This window comes from Psittacula echo, assembly GCF_963264785.1.
Source record: "Psittacula echo genome assembly, chromosome: 1".
Taxonomy (NCBI): domain Eukaryota; kingdom Metazoa; phylum Chordata; class Aves; order Psittaciformes; family Psittacidae; genus Psittacula; species Psittacula echo.
In genome coordinates, this window is record NC_137735.1 from 96,411,713 (window position 1) to 96,434,114 (window position 22,402).

The 22,402-nt window shown below is 39.4% G+C and overlaps 1 protein-coding gene across 1 annotated transcript in view; it reads left to right on the forward strand.

Annotated features, from left to right (window-relative positions):
* Positions 1 to 1,585: 1,585 nt before the first annotated feature.
* Positions 1,586 to 22,402, forward strand: part of PKP2 (plakophilin 2) — a gene marked incomplete at both ends in the record, with an annotated part of 41,863 nt that continues 21,046 nt past the window's right edge. Inside the window, 5 exons of the mRNA XM_080613197.1 lie at positions 1,586 to 1,799; positions 9,408 to 9,520; positions 11,485 to 12,179; positions 17,783 to 17,921; positions 20,384 to 20,591. Coding sequence (XP_080469323.1) covers positions 1,586 to 1,799; positions 9,408 to 9,520; positions 11,485 to 12,179; positions 17,783 to 17,921; positions 20,384 to 20,591 — 1,369 coding nt within the window. The remainder of the gene's footprint in view (positions 1,800 to 9,407; positions 9,521 to 11,484; positions 12,180 to 17,782; positions 17,922 to 20,383; positions 20,592 to 22,402) is intronic.

A 22,402-nucleotide genomic window follows, 5' to 3' on the forward strand; every position in this document is an offset into this window, starting at 1 on the left:
AAGAGCGTGTCACTCCATTTCTCTCAACCAGTGAAACTATTCTCACATATCGTTAACGTGACCTCTCCTGTGATATGCCACGTTAGAACAAAAGGGGATGACATTAGCCAGACCAAGTGATGAGAAAGGCTAGAGCTCCCTCCCCCTCTTAAAGAAAAAAATGGAAGAGACACAAAGAGTAAATCAGGGGAAAAGGATTGTGGACTCCTCAGCATGGAGCAAGTTCCTCCTCCCCATCCCGAGTGTTTTCAGAATAAAGAAGGTGCCCCAGTTTCTTACAGTACAGTATACCCAAATACAAGGATTACCCCAGTTTTTCCCCAGCCACACTATATCCTCACTGCTGCTTGAAGTTCTGGTGAAAAACAAGCTATACCAGCTGTTTCTGAGTCCCTGCATGCCTCTGAAATAGCAACACATGAAGTTAAAAGCCACATAAGTTTCCATTTGCTTTTAAGAAACATCAATTTCCCGTGTAAATACTTACATTTGGGGGGGGGGGGGGGGAGTTGTTTTTTTTTTTTTTTGTTAAGTTTTAATCATGCAACCCTGGATCATGAACTTCTTTTTTTAAAACCTGCACTTTCCTTTTCCCCAGACATTGCATGGTCCCTTTTCCCTCCTCCTTTCAACCCACCATTGAGTGGAGTGCTTAAACAGTAGCTCGAAGCTGTGTCCAGACATGGTGTGAGAACTTCAGCCTTCCTCTGGCTCAGACACTGAACTGTAGCTGCATGTGCAAGAAGCCACTTATGGCAACACAGGCAGGCACAGACCTTTGCGGAGTAGAGCCAGTCGGGGTTTTTTCAACTTCTAGTTGCTCGAATCCCTCACCACCGCTTTACCACCAACAGGGAGAAGGAGGCTTCAGTTCATCTCTCTGTAAATCCTCAAGACAGCACGGATAAAAACCTCTAGAGAGCTGGGAAGACCCAAAACCAGCATCCCTACCCCCTGCACACACAGTCCTGCCTGAAAGTTTAATCGTCACCGCAGGGACCAATAAAAGCAGCTTCACATCTTGTACTCCTAGGTTGAAACTTCTGTACACGCTCACAAAACGCAGCTCTGTGAAATATCAAAGTATCTTAAACATATAACATAATGCAAAGTACCCCTAGGGGAGAACACATGAGGACAGTATATATTTATGCGTTTAAAACGTGTGCGCCTGTTTGTTCCCGTGGGGGATGCGTGTGCCACAAGAACGCGGTCTCCCGCCGGGTGCGGAACAAGGCGGCACAGCCGGAGCCTGCGGCTGACGAGGGCCGGGCAGGGCAGGGCCGCTGCGCCGGACCCTTCACCCCGGCGGAAAGGGAAGGGAAGAGAAAGAGCAGGGAGGGGACGGGGAAACGGAGAGGAACGCGCGGCCCTCTCCTGCCCTGTCCCGGGAGGCAGCGGCGGGCGGAGCGGAGGGTGCGGGCCGTGCCTGGCACCTGCGCGGCGGGCGGGGCAGAGCCCGGGGCGGTGCTGGGTGCTGGGCCCGGCCCGGCCTTCAGCGGCTGAGCCCCTGCGCTCGGGAGGAGGCAGCGGCGGCAGCGCAACAGGTTGTCGGCGCGGAGCGGAGCGGGTCCCGGCGGTGCCCATGGCCGGCCGCGGCCTCGCCGCCGAGCAGGGCTACATCCGCACGGTGCTGGGCCAGCAGATCCTGGGGGAGCTGGACAGCTCCAGCCTGGCGCTGCCCTCCGAGGCTAAGCTCAAGCTCTCGGGCGGCCGGGCCGGGGAGGAGAAGGCGCTGCGCATCCAGCGGCAGGTCCAGCAGACGCTGGCCAGGAAGAGCCGGGGCTCGCTGTACAACGGTGAGTGCCTGCCCCGACCCCTCTGTGCTGTATGGAGGTGGCAGGAGCACGGGAAAGGGCCCAGAGGTGAGACCCGAGCTGGCCATGGGTGGGCGCAGCCGTGACCGCGGCTTCCCTGGCCCCGGGAGGAAGCTTGGGGCAGCCGCGGTGCTGGTCGCTGGCCTTCGCCGGGTTTGGCAGAAAACGTTGGCTCTGTCTCTTCTTCCCTTTCTTTTTTTCCCACCCAAGTAATTCAGAAGTTTCTTCCTGCCAAGCGCCGTAACTGGAGTGAGTGCCGGGGGCTGCTCCCGGTTCACGGCTGCCGGAGGGAATAGTCGAGCTGAAGCTCTCCTAATTCTGCAACCGGTTACTGGGCTTGTTTTAATACTTTAGCTTCACCCGCTGGCCCTGTTTGCGAAATTAAATGGGAAGAAATATAGGAAATGTTTGTCCTTGTTCACCTCCAAATAATAATGATTAAGAAAGAACTAAAAGAAAGTTTGGAAAGGTAACTCTAGGAAAGGCGTGACTGGGAAACATGGACTGATAACACTACCAGGTATTATTTACCCTGTTCCTTGACGTGCATGATAAAAATTGATGTCAATCAGTGCTTGCTTCTGTGATCCTGTAGCCAGAAGGGAAGACCCGTCAGTGAGGTTCGTGCAGTCATGCCTTTCACCCCAGACGGGGTCCAACTGCAGTGACGAACACACACGCACACAGGTGACCTTGTCAGGAGCTGAGGGTTAAAGGCAAGCTGCTCAAGAGGTTTCGCCTTAACTAGCAATGGTGAAGAGATGTGTCGTTATCAAAGTAAAGCCTCATCATAAAAACTTTAAACTTGTTGTAAATAGGAAGATACGACTGACCTACAGTCTGTATAACCTCTTGCTGTCATTAAAGAAGCTGTCACATTTCATTTCCAAAAAGCTGCAAGCCAAAGGTCTTTAAATTTGTAAATTTCTATTTGTTAATTTTATTCGTAAATGTAATATTTGTGTACTTCACTCATCTGTCTTGTCAGGCAGAGGAATGTTTCCTTGTACCTTCAGCTGGCTTCTGTATAAAAAACGCCTACAGTGCAGACACGGACATACTCTGATCAGAAAAATCAGGTACACAAATCACATAAACAGGTACACACAGCTGCGCAAAGGGCAGCTACACATGCAAGTCTTTAACCTGGCTGCTCTCAAATGAGATTTCTAAACACTTTTTGAGTGACTTAATTTCTTTTTCTCTCAATAGAGAGCCTGGGAAATGCTTTTTAAGCAATTGTTAATAAATTATATGGTGTCTTGAACCTGAGATCACGTCCCTAAATCGTGCATAAAACACTATGAAGACAAAGTTCCTGTCCTCCTAATGTGTCTTAACTTCTCTTGAATACATTAAGGGGCCTGATGGATTTGGAGATAGTTGTCTTGGTTTGCTTTGTTTTTCTAAAGTCAGGTATCTGAGCCCTTTGCATTTCTGAGATACCCAAACTTTTAAGCTTCAGGATCAGGAGTGGCATATGAGATGGTTACCTGTATTGTTCATGTACTAAATGATCTTTTTCTTCTTTCAAATGTGTTCTTGTGCCCAACTCACCATACATTTTTCAGTCCCAGTGCAAAACTTGAAAAAAAAAAAAAAAGGAACTGGAGTACATTCCATTTATTTATACATACATACATACATAAATAATAATGTATATGTATATCTATCTATCTGTATCTTAAATATATATAATGTGAATCAAATGCCTATCATGTATTTAACATGTTGACTTTCCTGAAAAATACAGATATGTGTCTCAGTACGCTTTCTATATAGATTTTCTCGAACTTTGACTATGCTTTGGGAAGCACTTGAATTCTTATATGCGGGGTACTTTTAAAAATATGCACTTCTACATGCAAAACCTACACTTTCTCTGATTTATATAAATTTTCTAGATACGTTTACCAAGGGTCCCATACTGTTTGCAGTGCAGGAAAGATGATACAGATTTAGAAGGAGCAGGAGCAAGCCTTTGTGATATAACTGTCCTATCTGTAGGAGTATTTCAGACTCTATTCAGCAAGGTACTTAAGCACATACCTAACCAGCCTATTCACATGCATGCCTAAATTTAGCCAAGCACGTAACCACTGGGTATGAAAAATCAGTTGTAGTAAAGGTCTTACTCAGTATCATCTGTGCACACCCATTTTTCACTGACTGTACTGGAAGCTTTGAAGCTACAGGAAGTGCTTTGTCAGGCAGCATAATTTCTCCTTAGAGTTTCAAATTAAAGGTGTCTGCTTAGCCTTCAGCATTACCTTTAAATGGAAAAACATCTTTTTGCCTCCTGCCCTCATGTTGTTTGCTGTTTCATGCCCTTTCCCCCCCTTTTTGAGGGTGTATTTCTTCTTTTTTATAAAGAAATTCAGCTCATCCTCAGATGATTTGAGGATTGTACCTGCTGCCAAATGAAGTTATGTACTGTCTCAACTCTTTCCAAGACTCAGTCAAATGTTGTTAATAGGTTTTCAAACAGTAGTTTAATAACAGCTGTAACTTTTCCAGTTCAGCAGTTGCTGAACCTTTATAAATTAAAGATTATGCTGCCCTTAAAATTTTTGAACTACAGCAGCTGTGTCAAATTTTGGAATTCTATTTAAGGATGGAAATGGAATGGCAGATAGTTCAGCCTTATCAAAGAAAACTGGCATTCAGAATCATATTACCCTAATGACTAATGTTTTTCAGCTTACATATATATGATGCAACACTACTGATTATTTTACACACACTTTAGGAGTCTGTTAAACCTTATTCTGTATATATCAGTCCACTTGCCTCTGATCTTGTTAATTTGATTTTGATTGTTTTTTTCAATGAATTTGTGGTATTTCTGTTTCTTTAGTATAATGTCTGGACTATAAATCCTACTTTTTTGTACATCCTTATCAGGTCCATTGTAAAAAATGAAGGCAGAATTGAGTAATATACCATACAAAACCAAACGGCCTGATAAACTGCTATCTGTGTAAAGATTCTTTCTCTAACACAGTTTTATAAACACGATGTGTTTATGAAAAATAGAATTAAAACTTCTGTGATTTCCAAATCAACGGCATCGGATGCAAGATGGTTACAACAGAGCCTTATTTATTTTTTTATGTTTCTTCATTTCTAAAATACGGAGTAGCATTTTTTGTTAAAATAGCTCGCTTTTAGGAGTTTGGCGGAGTATTCAATCTTTAGCCTTCTATTTTGCAAAATTACTTTGTAGTGATTTTCTGTTTATAACTTTGTGGAAAAAGGAAGCAGAAAAATTCCTTGTTGGTGACTTCCACTCTTTTTTGGTTTCATTAAATTCCTCACCTCTGCTTCCTGAGCCAGCAGAAATCCTTTTCTTAAATTTGAGCACTAGTGTAAACGTATTGACCAGCACAAAGTAAAACTGTTTGAAAAGCTCCTTTGGGACCAGGCATGTGCTGGCAGAGTGATGAAGGAGCATGATCATAAAGAAGGCTCTCTGCTGTCTAGATGAAGTGATTCAGTGAAGTTTTTTATATACTATTCTTTAATGTCACCATCTCAGTCCATCATGAGCGGTGGAGTACAAAAAAGGGTTAAAAGATGACAGTCTAGGAACACTGAGGAGTCTCGGCTGAGGATATAATCACCCGTCTGCCCTGAGCAAGAATGGACAACGGGTACTCAGCATGCGGGCTCTCAGGATGCATGAAAATATCACAGTCCTTAACAGACTTCTGTGTACAGGCGACAGCTACACTGGTGCCTGCAGTGAGGGGTTTAAAGCCAAAATTTGTCTTTCACGGTAACCATTCAAATACAAAAGCACTGGAAAAGACTCACAAGCAATAGTTAATACTGTGCATGATTTAAGGGGAATTTGATACACCTAACTCCTTAATGGAGGATAATTATCTTTTTTCATATATCATGTATCTTAGAGACGCCTCTTGTTGTTTTTAAAAGCCAAGCAAACAGGAGATTGATCTGTCTGCAGCCATAGGCAGTGATTTCTGGGGAGGAACTTGCAAGGTCTTTGAACGTGTTTGATCTGTCATGTCCAAGGGAACAAAGGAGCCTTGGAAAGAGTCTCTGTGAAGACATATGAGAATTTTGCTCAGTCATCTGTACAGTCTCCCTCCTGTTAGCATGTTTTTTCAGGTCTCAAAATTTTGTCATAACTATTGCGATATCAAAGTTATTTTTGTACAGCTTTTCTTGTAGGCATTTAGAAGAGTGAAGGGTTTAGTATTCATCTTCCACTGACCACAATCAAAATGTTCCTGGGCTGCTTTAGGTCATACTGACAGGGGAGAGGGGAGACTATGATTAATGATTCCGCTCAGTTGCCCTCACTTGGCTGTCTGCTGCTGTCCTAGATGCCTGCGTTTTCCAAAATATCCTCATGGGTTGACAGACATGACACAGGGCCTGCAGGAAACCTGTCCTTTTCTTGACTGGCTGCTGGAAATCAAGTGTGGTATCCTATGGCCTCTCAAATAGCATTTGTTCCCTATCGATGAGTAACTGAATCACATGCGTGTTTTCTGAAGAGAAAGTTTTTGTGAGACTTAAAGCACTGAGTCTCACTGTTAGAAAGTATTAATCCTAACAGTAAATGAAACCATTATATATATACATATATATGTATATATATTTAATCATTCATGGTTCTTCTTTATTTTTGTTTAAACCAGTGCCCTGAGTGTATAAGAACAGCCATAAGTTTCTAACTATACTGAGCAAATCCAAGAGGTGGGAAAGAAATGTAGGGTTTTGCAGTGTGGTGGAAATAAGCTGAAGGAAGCCTTACTGGCAGAGGCAGGTTTTGATCAGTTCACCTATTCTGCACCTCATAACTAATGAAAAGACACAGCATTTCAGTTATCCCTTTTTCCTTTAACACACTGATTTTTGGCACAAGTAAACAGCACACAGTAAAAGGATTAATATTTTATATCTACCTAATAAATCTACAGGTAAAACGCTGACAAAATAACTCACTGATGTGGTAAAAGCAAGCAAGAGATACTGGAAATTCAAAGTGAAATTCCGTAAACCAACATGTACAGTTTTTCTCTGAAATATAAAAATGCTTTCTGACTCTTTCACAGGGAGATTGAAGGTTAAAAAAAGAGGACTACTTGAAGATAACCGAGTGTTACAACTTCTGATTGACTGTATTTTGCTTTTGAAAAGAGGAAACTGTTAGATACGTGGCTTATCTTCAACTAGTTCATGGATGGCCTTATTATTTTTAAATTTCTTTAGTAAAGACAGGGAGTTTAGAGTTGTCAAAAACATGCACAAATTGCTTGCTCAAAGGATCTTTATGCTCTAAGTAGCTAAATAACTGAGAGTATTTTCTCATCAAGTAAACTGGATAAAAAATGCTAACTATGAAGAAACAGAAATGTACATGTATTTCTATCGAAAGACTTATTTTTTGGAAGTACTTCAGTATGTAACAATGAATAAAGTTAATCTTCAAAAAGCAGGCACAAGCGATAGCCAAAGATGAAGTCTCATTGGGCACCTGAAATAGTACATTGATACGGGGATTATATGATACAAATGAGAGATTTATATGAATTTGTAGATTTTGGATGTCAGTGTATGTTGGCAGGGATGTTTTGCAGTAAAAAACAATGGTTTTCTTTTACTGCTTTCTCATGTACTTGGGTAACCCTTGGGCTATGGTAACCTGGTAATGTCATGAAGGAATTATTGCAATCCAAATCATGAGTTTGACCAAGGTGTATCATTCCAGTCAGATGACGCAAAGTTACTGTGAATGTGTCTTAACAAATCACTTAATACATGTTTAAATCTGTCTTATATGGCAAAAATGAAAGAATTGGAAAGTGTGATTAAATAAGGAAAATAACTGCAAAGTATGATTGAATTAGGCCTCAAATTACTGTAGTCTGCTATGATATGGTATTGTATTATACTATATTATACACAAATTTAGACTTATCCAAGTAGCTACATGCTAGTAAGAACCTTTCATAAACTATTCTTGTTACATGAGTCTCTTTTTTTTTTTTCATCCTTGTCAAGCCCTCTACTAGCTGTGGGCAGTAAGGATCAAAGACACAGGTGTACTGAAAATCCTAAGAATACCCATGTGTGCTTAATGAAGCCCAGAGTCTAACTCTGAACGTTAACCAAAAGCCTCAGCTGTTTCGCATACATGCACCAGGTGCTTTCAAAAATCCCAGCAGGCACTTGCCTGCATGTTTCTGACACCTGAATTTGCAAGGGCATATGACTCCTGCTATTTTTTTGAAGTGGAGACTTCAGTAATTTGACCAAGTTAATGATTTGTTCTTTAGATTTCTTTTTTCTGTAGTATCTTATGTAATATCTGCTACTTTGAAAATTCACGGCCAATTAACTTCTTTATTGACCACTTTTATCTTTTCAGCATAAACTTCTGCAGCATACACTGTCCCCGTTTATGACTGATTTGATGTATATCTTGCTTTCAACTTCTGTTTCACCTTTTTTAAACCTGTTAGTTATATTCCTATATGCAAATTCTCATAGTAACACAGGAATCTCATGAATAATTATTTCAGCAGTGTCTGTTGCTTAAAAAAAATAAATAAATAAATAAAAGCGCTTCTTTGATGTTTTTGTTTGGTTTTTAAGTAAAGAAGAATGCAGTATTAATGAAAGAAATAATCACAACACACTTCTATTTTCAGTGCTGAATCATGGGGAAAAAAAGAATCAGAGCAGATACACTGGATCTTCTACATCATTTGTAGGATTAGTGAATTTTTCAGGTGCAGATTTGAAGTGTGATTAAACAACGCTACTTTACAGCATTATATGCCGTTTGCCTCCATGTGGCATATAGAATTTATTCATGGACTTTTTGTGCTCTTGGGTGAAGCTCTTGAGAAGATTTGTGAAGTATTACTTGCTCCAATATATTGTTGTTGCAGTAGCATGTAAGGAAGAAGAAACATGAGCAGTTGAGGTAGACAACAATGAAATAAAGTTTATACTCAGTGTATGATATTTGTTTGCAGTGGTACATTGTGAAAATTGCACCTCTAGGGTGCACATTAAGAGGTATACACATCAACCCATGTTTCACATCTGCAATCTATAATCTACAGCTGCAATATTTTAATTTCTTGTGTACTGTGCATGTTACAATCAGCCTTTAATGTAAACCATTCATATATATTCAAAGTGGTTATCATGGAAGATAGATGTTCTTAATAGCTGCTCAGTCCTACCATTTATCAGTACTTAATAATCTGTCATTATCTGCAATATTTAAAATATCTTGCTTTGTTAAAATATTTTTCATTAAATAGCTGCATGAACAACAAGACTTCTAAAAGTTAAAAATACATCCTAAGTAAAATAAATACAAAACTGAAAAAAAGACTTGTATCCTCAGAAAGCTTTATTTAGCCATGTTTTGCATGTGTCACACCAAATGCAAACATCTTTCCATTATTTCCTTGTCTTGATTTTCAGCTTATGTATATTAATGGCAGTGCAGACTGCGACATTTCCCAAGTACTGAAAATTGTCCTTTTTAACATTATCATGTTTTATTAAAATCTTACTAATATTAGGTTTTGGTTACAGGAAGTTTGCACCGTGCATCCAGTGTTCCAGAGCGTGTCTATAACATGGGGATTACTGAAAATGATTTTGCACCAAGAACTCCCTATGGTTTCTCTTATTACCAGTCAAACCAGGTGAGGAAAACAAGGCAGTGAGTAGAAATAAATATAATAGCATGTGCATAGTTTTTTTTACCACAAATAATAGCATGTAGATGGTGTTTCAAGGTTTCCTTGCTTGTTTGTTAGCTTTTTAAAGCCTGAAAATGAGGTTTTTACAACCGATATCTATTAATGTTTTCCCCCTTTCCAGTGGTTTCTGAGCCCAGTGATTTAATTTAACACAGTCGTACAGATGGGCTTGTTGCAATCCTGTTGGTTTTGTGAGAATTGGCATTGGGGTAGAAAATGAAAAACCATATGAACACCCCACTAAGGCAAAGGCTGTGACAAGTCAGATCTTTACCCATCCCACCAAGCAGCAGGTCAGTCAGCACTTTGGTGGCTTGAAGCTGGGGCCATGATGCCACTGATGCAGGCCAAACAGTTGGAGGTTGCTAAAGAAAGTCCAGCAATCCTGCAGGGTAACTAATGACATGGATAGGAGCTTGGAATGTGGTGAAAGAGCTTAGGGAATTAAGCATCCAAAACCATGGGAAACCAGATTGCTTTATTTTCATGAGGACAGGCAGAGTGTTCCTTATCCTTTAAAATAATCCTGTTGTAAAATATTTTGTCATTACAAGAACTTCAGCAGTACAGTTCCTTGTAATACAATGGTGTTCCTAAATGGTCTAATCATAAATGCACTTGTTATTTTGACCAGCTTTTCTTGGGTTCATGGCCTGAACGCTAAGATAAATAATTGGTTTTCTGCAGGGTTTGTGACACAGCTCAGTTAACTGATATGAACCTTTTTAGGGAGCAACTGTATGGCTTGGAAATCAGCACATAGCTCAGTAGCAATGCTGCTGCACGATCATTAGTAAACTGAAAGCAATTCAGCTTGAGAACATAAATATTTATTTAGTAAAAAGCTTTATTATGGGGAAAATTCTTTCTTGATTTCAGATTACTCAAGAATAGCTTATTGGCATTAAAGCTTCTGGCCAGTTTATGAAGTAGCTCTGACTCTGTATGGGAAGAGTTAGAGCCATTTCCTTCAGTATATTTCCTTCTGTGTCCTTCTAGCCTCTCTTCTCACCTATCATCCAGTCCATAATACTTGAGATTAAATCCTTTTTTCTAGAAGAGAGCAACAAGAGGAAAACTGGATGAGACATAGGAACCACAATAAAATACTAGTTTTCAGGGGGGTGGGGAGGGAGGGAACAGGGGGGAGAGAAGTGGGAAAGAGGAAGACTCTTTGTCCTGTGTGAAAGCCAGGATATGCAAGATATCCTTGCATAGCTTTTGTAGAATAAACAGGTATATCCAATGATGCTTGCCTCAGCCTTCTAGTTTCAGCAACCTTTATTCATTTTGTGAGTTGAATGTCACCCTCAGTAACTCTTCAACAGTTAAACTGAAGGATTTCAGCCTGACAACTGTCTGTTAAGCACTGCCTCTTCAATTAATAACTTGTGTAAGCCTCTCAATTTACTTTAAAAAATGTGTTTAGAATTACAAAACTTTAATACAACATGGAAATGGAATATAGGGGGCTTTATGTCTGGATGCCACTGTGCTTACTGATTTAAACAAAAAAAAAAAAGGCCATGATGATTTGTTGTAGTAGCAGACGTGGGTGTTAATACCCAATTCAAATTGAAAACTGAAATATTAATAAGCAGACTGTTCGCTACTAGGCATAATTGACTTAAACACCTATTTTGAGTTAATGACAGAAGCCTAGATGCTTAGACTTTGTCTGCTAATGTTTAGACTGTACTGCTTCGTGCTTTCATTAGGCAGATCCAAAGAAGCGTTGTAGAATCTCAATACACAATTTTGGTGAAGTTCACTTTTTGTTTTCTGGTACTGACAGCAGACCTTAGAATTTTCATGTTTACTTTTTTGGTTTGGTTTCTTTGCTATTAATCCTAATTCTATGATCTTACTGTGACTCCTGTCATGTTCTTTTATGCACCTTTGAACAGGTTGCCTCACCATCCTCTTATACAAATGGCTGTGGGACAAGGTTTACTTACAAGACAATGGAAGAGAGAGCTCAAAGGCAGCCTCTGAAGAGGCTAGAGGTTTCACCGCAGCAAAGTCCTGAAAGATTGGCATATGTGTCCAATGATTTTCACTATGATGGAGGTATTTCAACTAGATTCTCCATGAGGCATGGAGATAACAGGAGACCCAACGGAACTGTCCCACCAAGATACGCTCGGTCTGAGATTGTTGGTTACACTCTTCACGATTCAGTGAGCAGGGGACGCTCTTTTAAGAGACATTCCCACATGGGGGCTGTTAACGATGCAATCCTTGATGGTGTTTACCCCAGCCCCACTGTACCTCTGTACCATCAAGCAGGCAACAGTCGCAGTATGTCCAACCTTTTGGAGAAAGAGAACTACCTGACCTCGGGCAGTGCAATGGGACAAGTGAGATCACCGGTTGCTTCCCGTTTTGGATCTCAGAATAGGCAATCTTTAAGGTCCAACTGGTACCAAACTACTTCCAGAAGCACACAGACCAGGAGGGAAGCTTCCCAGCCAGCTTCAATAGCCAGCATTGCTGCAGAAACAGATGGGAAGAGGATGCCATTGACAGCTGCTGTGGCAGCAGCTGGGAGAAACGGTTTCCTGCAGAGTGAACAAGTCACCATCAATGGCTCTCAGTTGGGGTAAGCACAATGCAGAATCTGCTTTGGTTTTGGGGTGTCACAGCTGAAAGGAAACTATTTGTTTAAAAAGAGAAAGTAAACTGACGGCTTGTGGTTCAGCAGCCAACAACAGTGTATGCAGTGTCAGTGCAGAGGATGCAGAAAGTAGATTTGCTTTTAAAAATCCGCTTCCAGCGCAACAGGGGAAAGGAAGGAAAAAATATTAGTGTATGTACGTACTGCAGGGTACATGCCTCCTACTCTGGTTTGCTGGAGTTTACCTTTTTGCCAAGAGTTAAACAATTTTACAAGGAGACATGAAGTATTCACTGAATAATTTACAGCCTAAATCACAATCACACTAATGTATTGGCAAATTTTGTGCTTGTAAGAGACCAGATGATTTTGGCACTAGTTCTCACAAGAATAGGTCAGAAACCCACCAGTGAAACAGCTTTAGGCAGATTGACAATTTCCAGTTAAAAAATTCTTCATGGTTTCAAGGAAACTTTTTAGTTTTGATTAACTTCAGTTAAAACACAGGCAGAAATTTCTCTTAGCCCTGTAGCACCATCCTTCCCGAGAACAAATGTAAACTGCTCTGAATCTCAGGACCCCAGAGCTGCTTATTACCATGAGATTCTACATGCTCTGAGGACAATATCTTAATTTGAAGCCGAGGTAGCTCCATGGCGGAAATTCCCAAATCTATCCCCAGATTTCAGGAAAATTGTTTAAAACTTTACAAAAATTTTTCTTCCTATTTTTTTTTCTTTTTTGTTCTATTTTTCTTTTTTATTCCTCCAAAATTACCTTTTTTCCCCCTGAAATTCCCTTCCAGAGAAGATTTCAGACTGTCCACAATCAATTTCATTTTCAAAGAGAAAATTATCAGTGCTGAAATTCCCCTCAGGAGTGAATAGTTTTTTTAATTTTAGAATAATTCTGAATGTTCCCAGAGCTCTCCAGGTTCAATGGACAAAATAAACCACATAGTAAGCAGTAGATGGTTACTTGCGCTGTTTACTGTAGTTTCTGTTGTTTTCATAATCCAAATAGGATCCCAAGGTTTCTTATGTAAGTAAATAATGGTGTAATTTGCAACAGTGTTATTAAGAAATGTTTCTTTTTCCATAACTGTGTAGTTGTTAAGTTCATTTTTCTGAAGGCCACCTTTCTCCTTTTCCTGACTTTGCTACCATGTGAGATGAGGCATCATCTGATATCGCTGTTATCAAAAGATCAGCTATTTTCTGTCATCATCTGCATGTTTTATGTTATGACTAGATTTACAAGCATATAGTCTTTTGCCCACATCTCATCTGAATTGAAACTTTAACCTCAGGGTGATAGAGGGGTTAAGATAATCTGGTATTTGTGATGTGACTTTTGAGTTTTCAGTCTTTACAGCAAATGGGTCCAGAAAAAGTAGCTGAGAGCTCACAACAGCTGAAGATTTGGGAGTAGTGATGTTGAAAATAGGTACCTGGGAGGACTTTGTTTCTCAATAAGACAATTTACAGACAAGCATATATCCCATTGACTGAATAATCTACTTAACTTCAACCACATTCCTGAGTGCATTTCAGACCCACAACCAGCAATTTTGATATGTAATTCTGGGTAGGGGCAATTTTGGTTCTTTTGCAGGTGCAGACGCTAGAGTCTGATTGCCTGTTTGCACAAACATCAACCAAAGTGTTCTTCCTGCCTGCAAATGTAAACATCTGTCTTCAGTCATTGTGCAAGTGACTTGCTTGAGAACATGCTGAGCTCAGGTGGAAGATTTGTGACCTAATGGAAATTTTTGACAACTTAATAACTTAAGTGCCAGTTTTTAAGTTCAGCTTTTGCTGGAAATTACAGAGGAAAACAATTTGAATTGCTGTGAAAGCCTCTGAAGTTTGTATTACAGACGTTTACAGATTTCTTTTGTCTCAGTACTTCTATTTAATTTACTTGTACATATCTTGTTTGGATTTTCAAATGTCCTAGGTTCTGCTAGCTAGGTTTTGGTGGGAGCAAGGGACTCTTTGTTCTACCTGAAGTTTAAAAAATTCTCTGTAAAATATAATAGCTTATGGTAGTGAAGAGGCTGGTAGAAAAACCCTGTGTAAGATACAATTCTAAAGGAGAATTGCACCACTAGGTTATTAAATGATGAGGAAGAAACTATAGCCATTGTAGTTGACTGAAGACAGTAGCTGTTTCACATGCTTATGTAATAACGTGCATGGTACCCACTTACATCATTACTGTTTTCAAACATCTGAAATACACATTTAATTTGTAATTCTCACCACTGGAAGGGCTGGATGCAGAAGGCCTGGTTTGGGTGTAGTACATTCTGGTTCATCCACATCTAGCTACTGCACAGTTTAATATATAATTAAGTATTTAAACATAAGAGACATCATTTTACTTTGTGGTATACACTGCTGTCAAATCAGAGATATTTCACTGAAGTCCATCATTTCAGCACTAGTACAGTAATTTCTTCTGACAAGACTTCTCAGTTTAAGAAGTTAGTAGAGACTTTAAAATTTCTTGTTATTTCCCATTCTCTTTGATTTTAAGGTTATGTTATCTGAGATATTGCTCACTTATCTGTTGCTCCCTTAATAATGGAAAGAGGGGAAAAGATGAGCCTTGGTTTCCTGAATAATTTGATTTTTCCAGAAAATTGTCCTTTTTCATGCAGATCACTATTTAGGTCTTTCCAAGACCTAATTAAGAAGATATAAAATAGTTGTTTAAGGTTAAAGAGAAGCAGTGGACTACCTGTGTATAGTATTTGAAACATACATAAAAGCATTTTCAAACTTTCTGTAGAAAAATTAGCTCATGCTATGTAATCAAACTAGAACAGTCAAAATATAGACATGCTATCTCAGTATCTTCTGGTAAAGTGAAGCAGTTAAAAGCATTCTCATACCAATCGCTTAGGAAAGAGAGAGATTCAACCTGAAGCTGTCTGGAAAAAAAAAATGCTTACAGAATCTGACCTCTAAATGTGCTGTCACACAATTATTAGACAACACAGTGTTTATATCTCAAATATGTTATAATCTGGCAATTAAGGTGAAGTCAAAACTTGTCAAATCATTGTTCTGTTTAACCACCGTAGCCTAAATGTCCATTTGTTATTACGCACGCTAATCAGCTACGTAGCTATTAAGATTGCCTGTAAATGTTTCGAGGGTAGGATGAAACAATTGCATCAGATTCTATTTTGACAGGAGTTACAGTGCTGCAGCCACACCATTGAGGATCAAGGATTATATTATATCCTTTATTACTGTAAGCTAAAACAGTAAATGTTGTTTTTATCTGACAAAAAGCAATCATAGTATGGCAGTGCTGAACATTAGAGAAAGTTTTTTGACTACTGCACATGAAGAAGCAGCAGCCATGAACAGCTAACTCTGGTGAATGGTCTCAATACACACTCAGAAATTTGGGCTTTGGCTGTACATGTGCCAGTGACTGCTGATGGACCTTTACTGCTCAGGGACATCTTTGACATCCTGAAGCTGAGTTCCCACATAGATTCTCCAGTGTCCCATGAGAGATCAGCTCATACAGCAATCTTGATCTTGGGAAGTGCATGGAGAGAGTCCTTCTTTGCTGTTACTCACTGAAATGATTAAAAATTTAATACATTGGAAATACCTGCCACTCTGTAGAAGGCAACTGAATTTGGTCAAAGGACTCCAAATTTATTTCAGTGACTAACAGGCAGGTAGGCATGCACACATGTGCACAAATATAACATCGTCATAAAACCCTTGTTGATTTGAGAAACATGACCCAATCTTGAAAAGCCTGTTTTTCTCTCCCATTTTAAAGAGAGTAAAAAGAAAAAATATGATCTGGCTTTTTTCCATCACTCATTGTTCAAGATATTTAAATAAGTTTCTGATCAGTACATCTGACTTGCAACTCAGAGTAACTTAGTAACTGCTTTGTTTTAAATCTGGGCTGAAGTAAACTCTGAAAATCTGGAAGCTGTAAGCATTGCCATATCAGAGCCCAGGGGATTAGAGATGCTAACCATCGTTCTGTCTAATTTCACTTTTATTTAACCACTCCATTGATTTCCTCAACATACTGCCCCCTTCATTTCATCTTTATCTTGTACAAGCATGCCTCGGCACCTATAGATGTAGTGTATTTGCTCAAAACACTAACTCAGAGGAGGGAGAAGACAAGAAATAGCATGATTTATACCAGAGGGAAATACAAAAGGAGGTAGAAACCTCAGGAGTATAATTACATTTGAAACAGGTGCATCAGAATTGTTCTTCACCTCTTTGCTGTCCTTGCAGCCATACTGTCTTTTGCCTTGGCAAACGCAAGCAGCAGGTCTTGATTTACAGTGTAACTGGCAGGGAAAAATCAAAAAATATCCATTTTTTGTTCTCAGTATCAAACCATTTTGTAATTCATTTTTCTGAACATTGTTTATTATTTAACATTTTTGCTTCATTAAAAAAAAAGGCAAAAAAACCACTAAAAAATTCAGTTTAAGCCAATTTATTTCCCATGCACCTATTTTAACGTGAAAGGTAATTGTGTTAAAATTTCTAATTTTAGGTGCACCTACTGAGAGGTTTGTCAAGTGAACCATTCTCATTCTGATAGCTCTGAAGTCAGGAGTAATGGCCAATAACTACTTGTTACAATGCTGTTCACAGACTGCCTTCTCGTCCCTGTTTCAACAAAATTTTTTGGTTAAAAAAAAAAAATAGAATACTCATGGGTTTCGTCATTTCCCCTCCCCCTGTTTTTGTTTTTTTGTTTTTTTTTTTTGTCTAGGTGGAGAGTATTTAAAACCAAAAGTAAATAAAAAAGCTGGGGAGCTTAACCACCTGTTCCAGAGCTAATGCACCTGATTGTGCCATGAATTGTTTTATGTTCCATTTATTGGGAAAAAATGGGTCTGCTGACCTTTCTCCCCAATTTTCTATATGGTTGTCTAATACAATCATCATTCTAACCAACATGATGGAATTTTGGAGGGAAATAGCCATACGTATTTTCAGTCCTACCACAGGCAATGTGCATACTTGATTTAAAGAGTATTTTTTATTTTATTTTGTCCCACCTGAAAAAAGGCTTTGCCCATCTATTTCAAACGGGAGCAACTTGTTAAGCTTGAAAAAACCAGGTACTGAGCCCTGCATGTATGTAGTCTGGGAACTGAGAAACTGAAGATAGGCATGAAAACAAATATAAAAAAGCAGTCATCACACCACTGAGTAAACCAGGTATCTTCATGATGAGTAAAAGGCACTTTAATTTGTTATGGCCTTCGCTTGATCTTAGTCCTTCATCCTCTGATGTTTCCATTTTGGTTTTATAATTTGAAGCATGAATTGCTTTGTGCGGAACTTCTCATGGTTGCAACACTTCCATTTATGATTTTCTTTTTCACCCGCAATATTAGTATCTCTTAAAGCTTTTATAATATTTTCTGCTACTGAAAGGGGAAAAGAATTCTAAGAAAAGCTAAAGTTACTTGAAACTTTTGAAAATTCTGGCATTACAAGAAATTTCACAGGTTAAATGGTGATTTTTCTGCAGTCCTGCTTTACTATGTGTCCTCTGTCTATACTTTCAAGGAGCCCAGAAGGGGAGATGACTCTGGAGCGTGCAGTGAGCATACTGAAGAGTGAAAATACACAGTCCACACCTAGGATCCTTGCTGCAGTTACTTTCATACAGCATGAATGCTTCCAGAAAGCAGATGCCAGAAGAAAAGTAAGTAATTATTTTTTATGCTGGTTACAGTCAGGTAAAGCAAATAACTTTCTATACTGTATGGCCACTGTGTGCCAACAGAAAAAAAAGGACAGTCCAAAAAACCTTGTAGGATACTGATGTTGAATACTTTCCCTAAAATATGCTGATGCTTTTTGCTGCAGATTCGTCAAAATTTGTGGAATGGCACTGGTTTATGCTAGCAAAGATTCGGTCTTCAGCATTTTGTGATTGAAATGTAGGGTAAGAATTCACCCAAACCATCTGTAACTACAGATCTTTATTACCAGCTCTCAGAAAATGAAACTCTGGGAGTACAGTGCAAACTTATCCAAGGTTCAGGGTTTACTAGGGCTGCACAACTGTATTAATACATTGTTTGGATTAACCAGATTTGTTAAGTCTTACAGTTTTTTGAAGGGGTATATTAAAATTATTATCTTCTGCCTTTTTTAAAACATCATTTCAAACACAGTTGTGGTTCTCTTGCTGGACAGTTCTGTACATTAATGTGTAAGGTGATTGTTTATTTCAACCAGTTCAGTGCAGTCCAGTTCAGTGACAGCCAGACATCACTCAATCCTTTTAGCTTGCTACGTGGTGGATCCAAGTCTGTTTTGTAAAAAACACCAATACAATTAGCGGTCAATCTGAGGACAGAGCTTCAGAATCGAATGTTTGAAAGTGTTTATTTATTTAAGGTGGTTTATTATTCAAACTTCTTCCAGGCAGCTTCCTAGAAAAACAAGTGGATAAGTAAAAGAGTTCAAATTGTTTTCCTGTCTATCCCACGTATCCTAGCTGAGTTTTTCTGTTTGGTGCCCAGCAAACTTGTTCTCATTGCCATAGTCTTTTTTCTCCTTTTTAGCCTTTCAGCCTGCATTTCTTTTCTTTGTCTCCTGATGCATTGTTCACAATACTTGATAGTCCTTGGGTCTAGTGGCTTTTCTTTTGCTTGTGAACTTGTGGTCTTACAGTATTTTAGTCAATTTTGTCTACCAATGAAAATTTAGAATGACAGTTCAATAGGTTTTATAAGTTCTCCTCTGCACATTAGGTCAAAATAGCACCACTTCTTTTACAAGAGCTATAAATCCCTTAAAATTACCAACAGAAAGGCTGCATAAATGTTTTAAAAAACCAACCATCTATGGTATTGGTGTCAAAAGGGCTTATCTACTGTAATAAAATAGGTTGATGTGCCTTCAGCATGCTCTATGCTCCACTTACCTAATATATGTATTTCTGTATTTCTTTCTGCTAGCATCTAGATGATAGCTGAACGAATGCAGGGGGAATCAGGTCAGCAGTACAGTAGCAAGAAACTGCGCCTTTTGTACAAGTGTATCAGAGGAAAGGTAGACAGGCAGTGTAGCTTGCCAGGGCATGAAGGGCAAAAGGCTTTGTTCCATTTCATTTCTTCATGTTGCCAACACCTGTCAGCTGTATTGAATTCTTTTTATCATCAAACTCTGGACTACTCAAAACAATTGTATCAGATTCCTAAGTCTTTCACATGCTGTTGATTCTACACAGGGATGAGTTTGTCCACAAAACCATATGGTGTTTTGAGATGCTGGAAGAAACTGTCCTCATTTGTACATGAATGTAATGTATTTTCCATAGTAAACTCAGTCCTAAATGAGCCAAGGCTTGCTTATGCCACATCACAGCTCATATGGATTCATCATTTGCCACAACATGTAGAACTTGGAAACTATTTGTTTCTGCACAGCTGCTGTAAAATAAAACCTTCTTAATTCTTCATGCAGTTCAGGCCAAAACCTCATTTTCTAAAGAATTAGACACTGAAGAGTAGTCTTTGTTAAATGTAGGTGGTTCAGTAGCTGACTAGTTTACAATATTTAGCGGTCTACATTTTGAAGTTTACTAGTTTACTATTTTTTTTCTCAGTATGATACAGATAAGAAGCATTATGTACAATTGCTGTTTATTTAATACACTTTCAATAAGTGCGCTGAAGTTTACAGAGGAAAAATGCTGTCTTTCCATCAGGCTAGTGCTGCGAGAAAAAAACTCAAACCAAGCTTGGCCCATCAGAAACATTTCACATCCAGAAATCTCAAAGCAGTTTATAAATGTTCCAGAGTTAAATTTCAAATATCTGTTTCACCAACATGGAAGTTAAAATACAGAGCAATTAAATGCCTTGTCAGAGAGTACAAATCTTTAGCAAAGCTGGAAGAGATTTAGTTTCATTCTCTTACATTAACTATAAAAATATGACGCCTCCCTTAGTTGTGGATTTTAACTATGATTCATATGAAAGCCCAGAAGTTAACAGTCATGTCCAAATGATTAATGATCTGTGCTTCTAGTCTTTCAAAAAGGAGCAAATGAAGAAAAGTCCCTATGACTATTTAAAGGTTTGCTGGGGGGGAGGGTGGAGTTTGTAATTTACAGTATCTAACTGTTCTTTTCTGTGTTTTGTTTCCTCACAGGTTTTCTCACTTGGTGGTATCTCCAAACTTTTACAGCTTCTTGATGTTCAGAATGAGGACGTTCAGCGGGCAGCATGTGGTGCATTGAGGAACTTGGTGTTTGAGGACAATGACAACAAATTGGAAGTATCAGAGCAGAAAGGGATCCCACCCTTGCTCCGCCTACTCCGAACCACCAGGGATGTAGAGACTAAAAAGCAAATAACAGGTAACGTTTTCTGTGCAGTCAAGTGACCAAATATGAGAACACTGTCACCTATTCTAAGCTTTTCTCTTAGGGGGAAATTTCAAGGTCTTTATTCCGGACCGGTCTTTAAGACAGTAAGAAGAGACTAGGAACTGCAACTTCCCGTCTTAAAGCTTCTTCAGAAATTACATCCGTTTGTCTATTTGCAAGAAGCTTAAAGTCCTAGATATTCCATAAAAGAAAGTGAGGCTCCAAATAGCAAATTCTGTAAAACCTTTTTAGTGAGCAGTGATTGGAGCAGTCCCAATAATGAGACCATAATTAATGCCGCTTTTTAGGCAGCAGCTGAGCCCTCACTTTTTGACAGTATGCTGCCAGTGCTTACTGGGAGCTCCTTGCCAAAGATACTCCCCCAGAACCGTCAGGTGCTGTGGATAGAATGTGGTTGTCCTACTCCCCACAAACTGTACTGACCCAAATTTTTACTCTGAGCTCCTTCCTGCCTAGCTATTCACACCTGAGCCTGTCTTCTCAGATTAGTGACAAGCAGAAAGTTTTGCATGCTTCTTTTCTGCATGCAGGGGAGAGGATTTCTGCAGGACATCCACTTGGCTGTAAAGATCATATAGCACCATCAGTGGAGTGACCTGCATTCCGGGTTCTGTTTTTGCAGGGCTAACATTCTCATCCTTTTATTTCCATGCCCTAAGAGGGGAAGAACTGTTAAAAATTAGTAAAGCCCATTGCAATTTTAAAGGAGCCCTTTGGATCAGAAACCCTATATTGCACCTCTTGTTTACATCAATGTAGCAGAAGTAATGGTGAGAGGAAATATCCACCACTATTCACAAAGTGATGTGTGGCTACTGCCTGGTTAGCTTTGCAGCAGCCAGTGAAAAAATGCCCACCACTTCATCCCTGCACCCCTGCTTGACCATGCTGTGCCTCTAGGAATTCAACTGCTTGTGACCCACATTCATTCTAATTAGCATGCAGAGGAAGAGCAGACTTATAAATGGAAGAAAACACTGTGAATAAATTAATGAGGATTTATTTCAAGTGATCTTTAAAGATACCAGAAACATGAGCTATTAAGATAACTGTGTTTGAAAAGATACAGAAAGTGTCAAGCAGCCCTGCCTTGAAGCAAAGGCATGTTTGAGACCTTCTGTAATTCTGCATTCTTTCAAATATTTGAAATGCTGTGCTCCCTAAGCTGGAGAACAAGGCTTTATATTGTTGGCTCTTTTGGCTCAGCTGAACAGCTTTGCAACATTAAAATGTTTTAAAGCTTTTCAGATTCATCAGATGCAAAATTGGGTCACTTAGTAACTTATTCAACAATGTGTTGTCTCTGTGCTGTTACACACCAGTGAGGGAGGCAGTGAAATTGGTGGTACAGGGGCCAGAAAGCTAATGCTCTTGTCTTGAGAGCAATTTCATAATTTCTGACAAAAGCTTTGACTGTTTGTCAAGAATAACTCATATGGATATTGTGAATGTTACTGTCTTCCCCTTCACCAGTGTGAAAAAGGATGAAGGACCGCCTTCTTTCTACAATTACTGCTGTCATTGAACATGCATATTTACTTATGAAGCATGCAAGACACTAACAAAATATTTAGGCAATATCGAGCAGAATGTTCTAGTTTGCACAGAGCAAAATATTTTGACATACTTTCATGCTTATCAGTTGCAAAGGAGGGCCTTAAAATTACACCAAGGGAAAAGCATTTCTTGCTTTGTTCAAGACCAAATGTTCAGTCAGGAGGAAGCGTACTTGGTGGGTCAGGAGGTCTTGGTGGATATGGCACCAGGACATACTTTTGTCA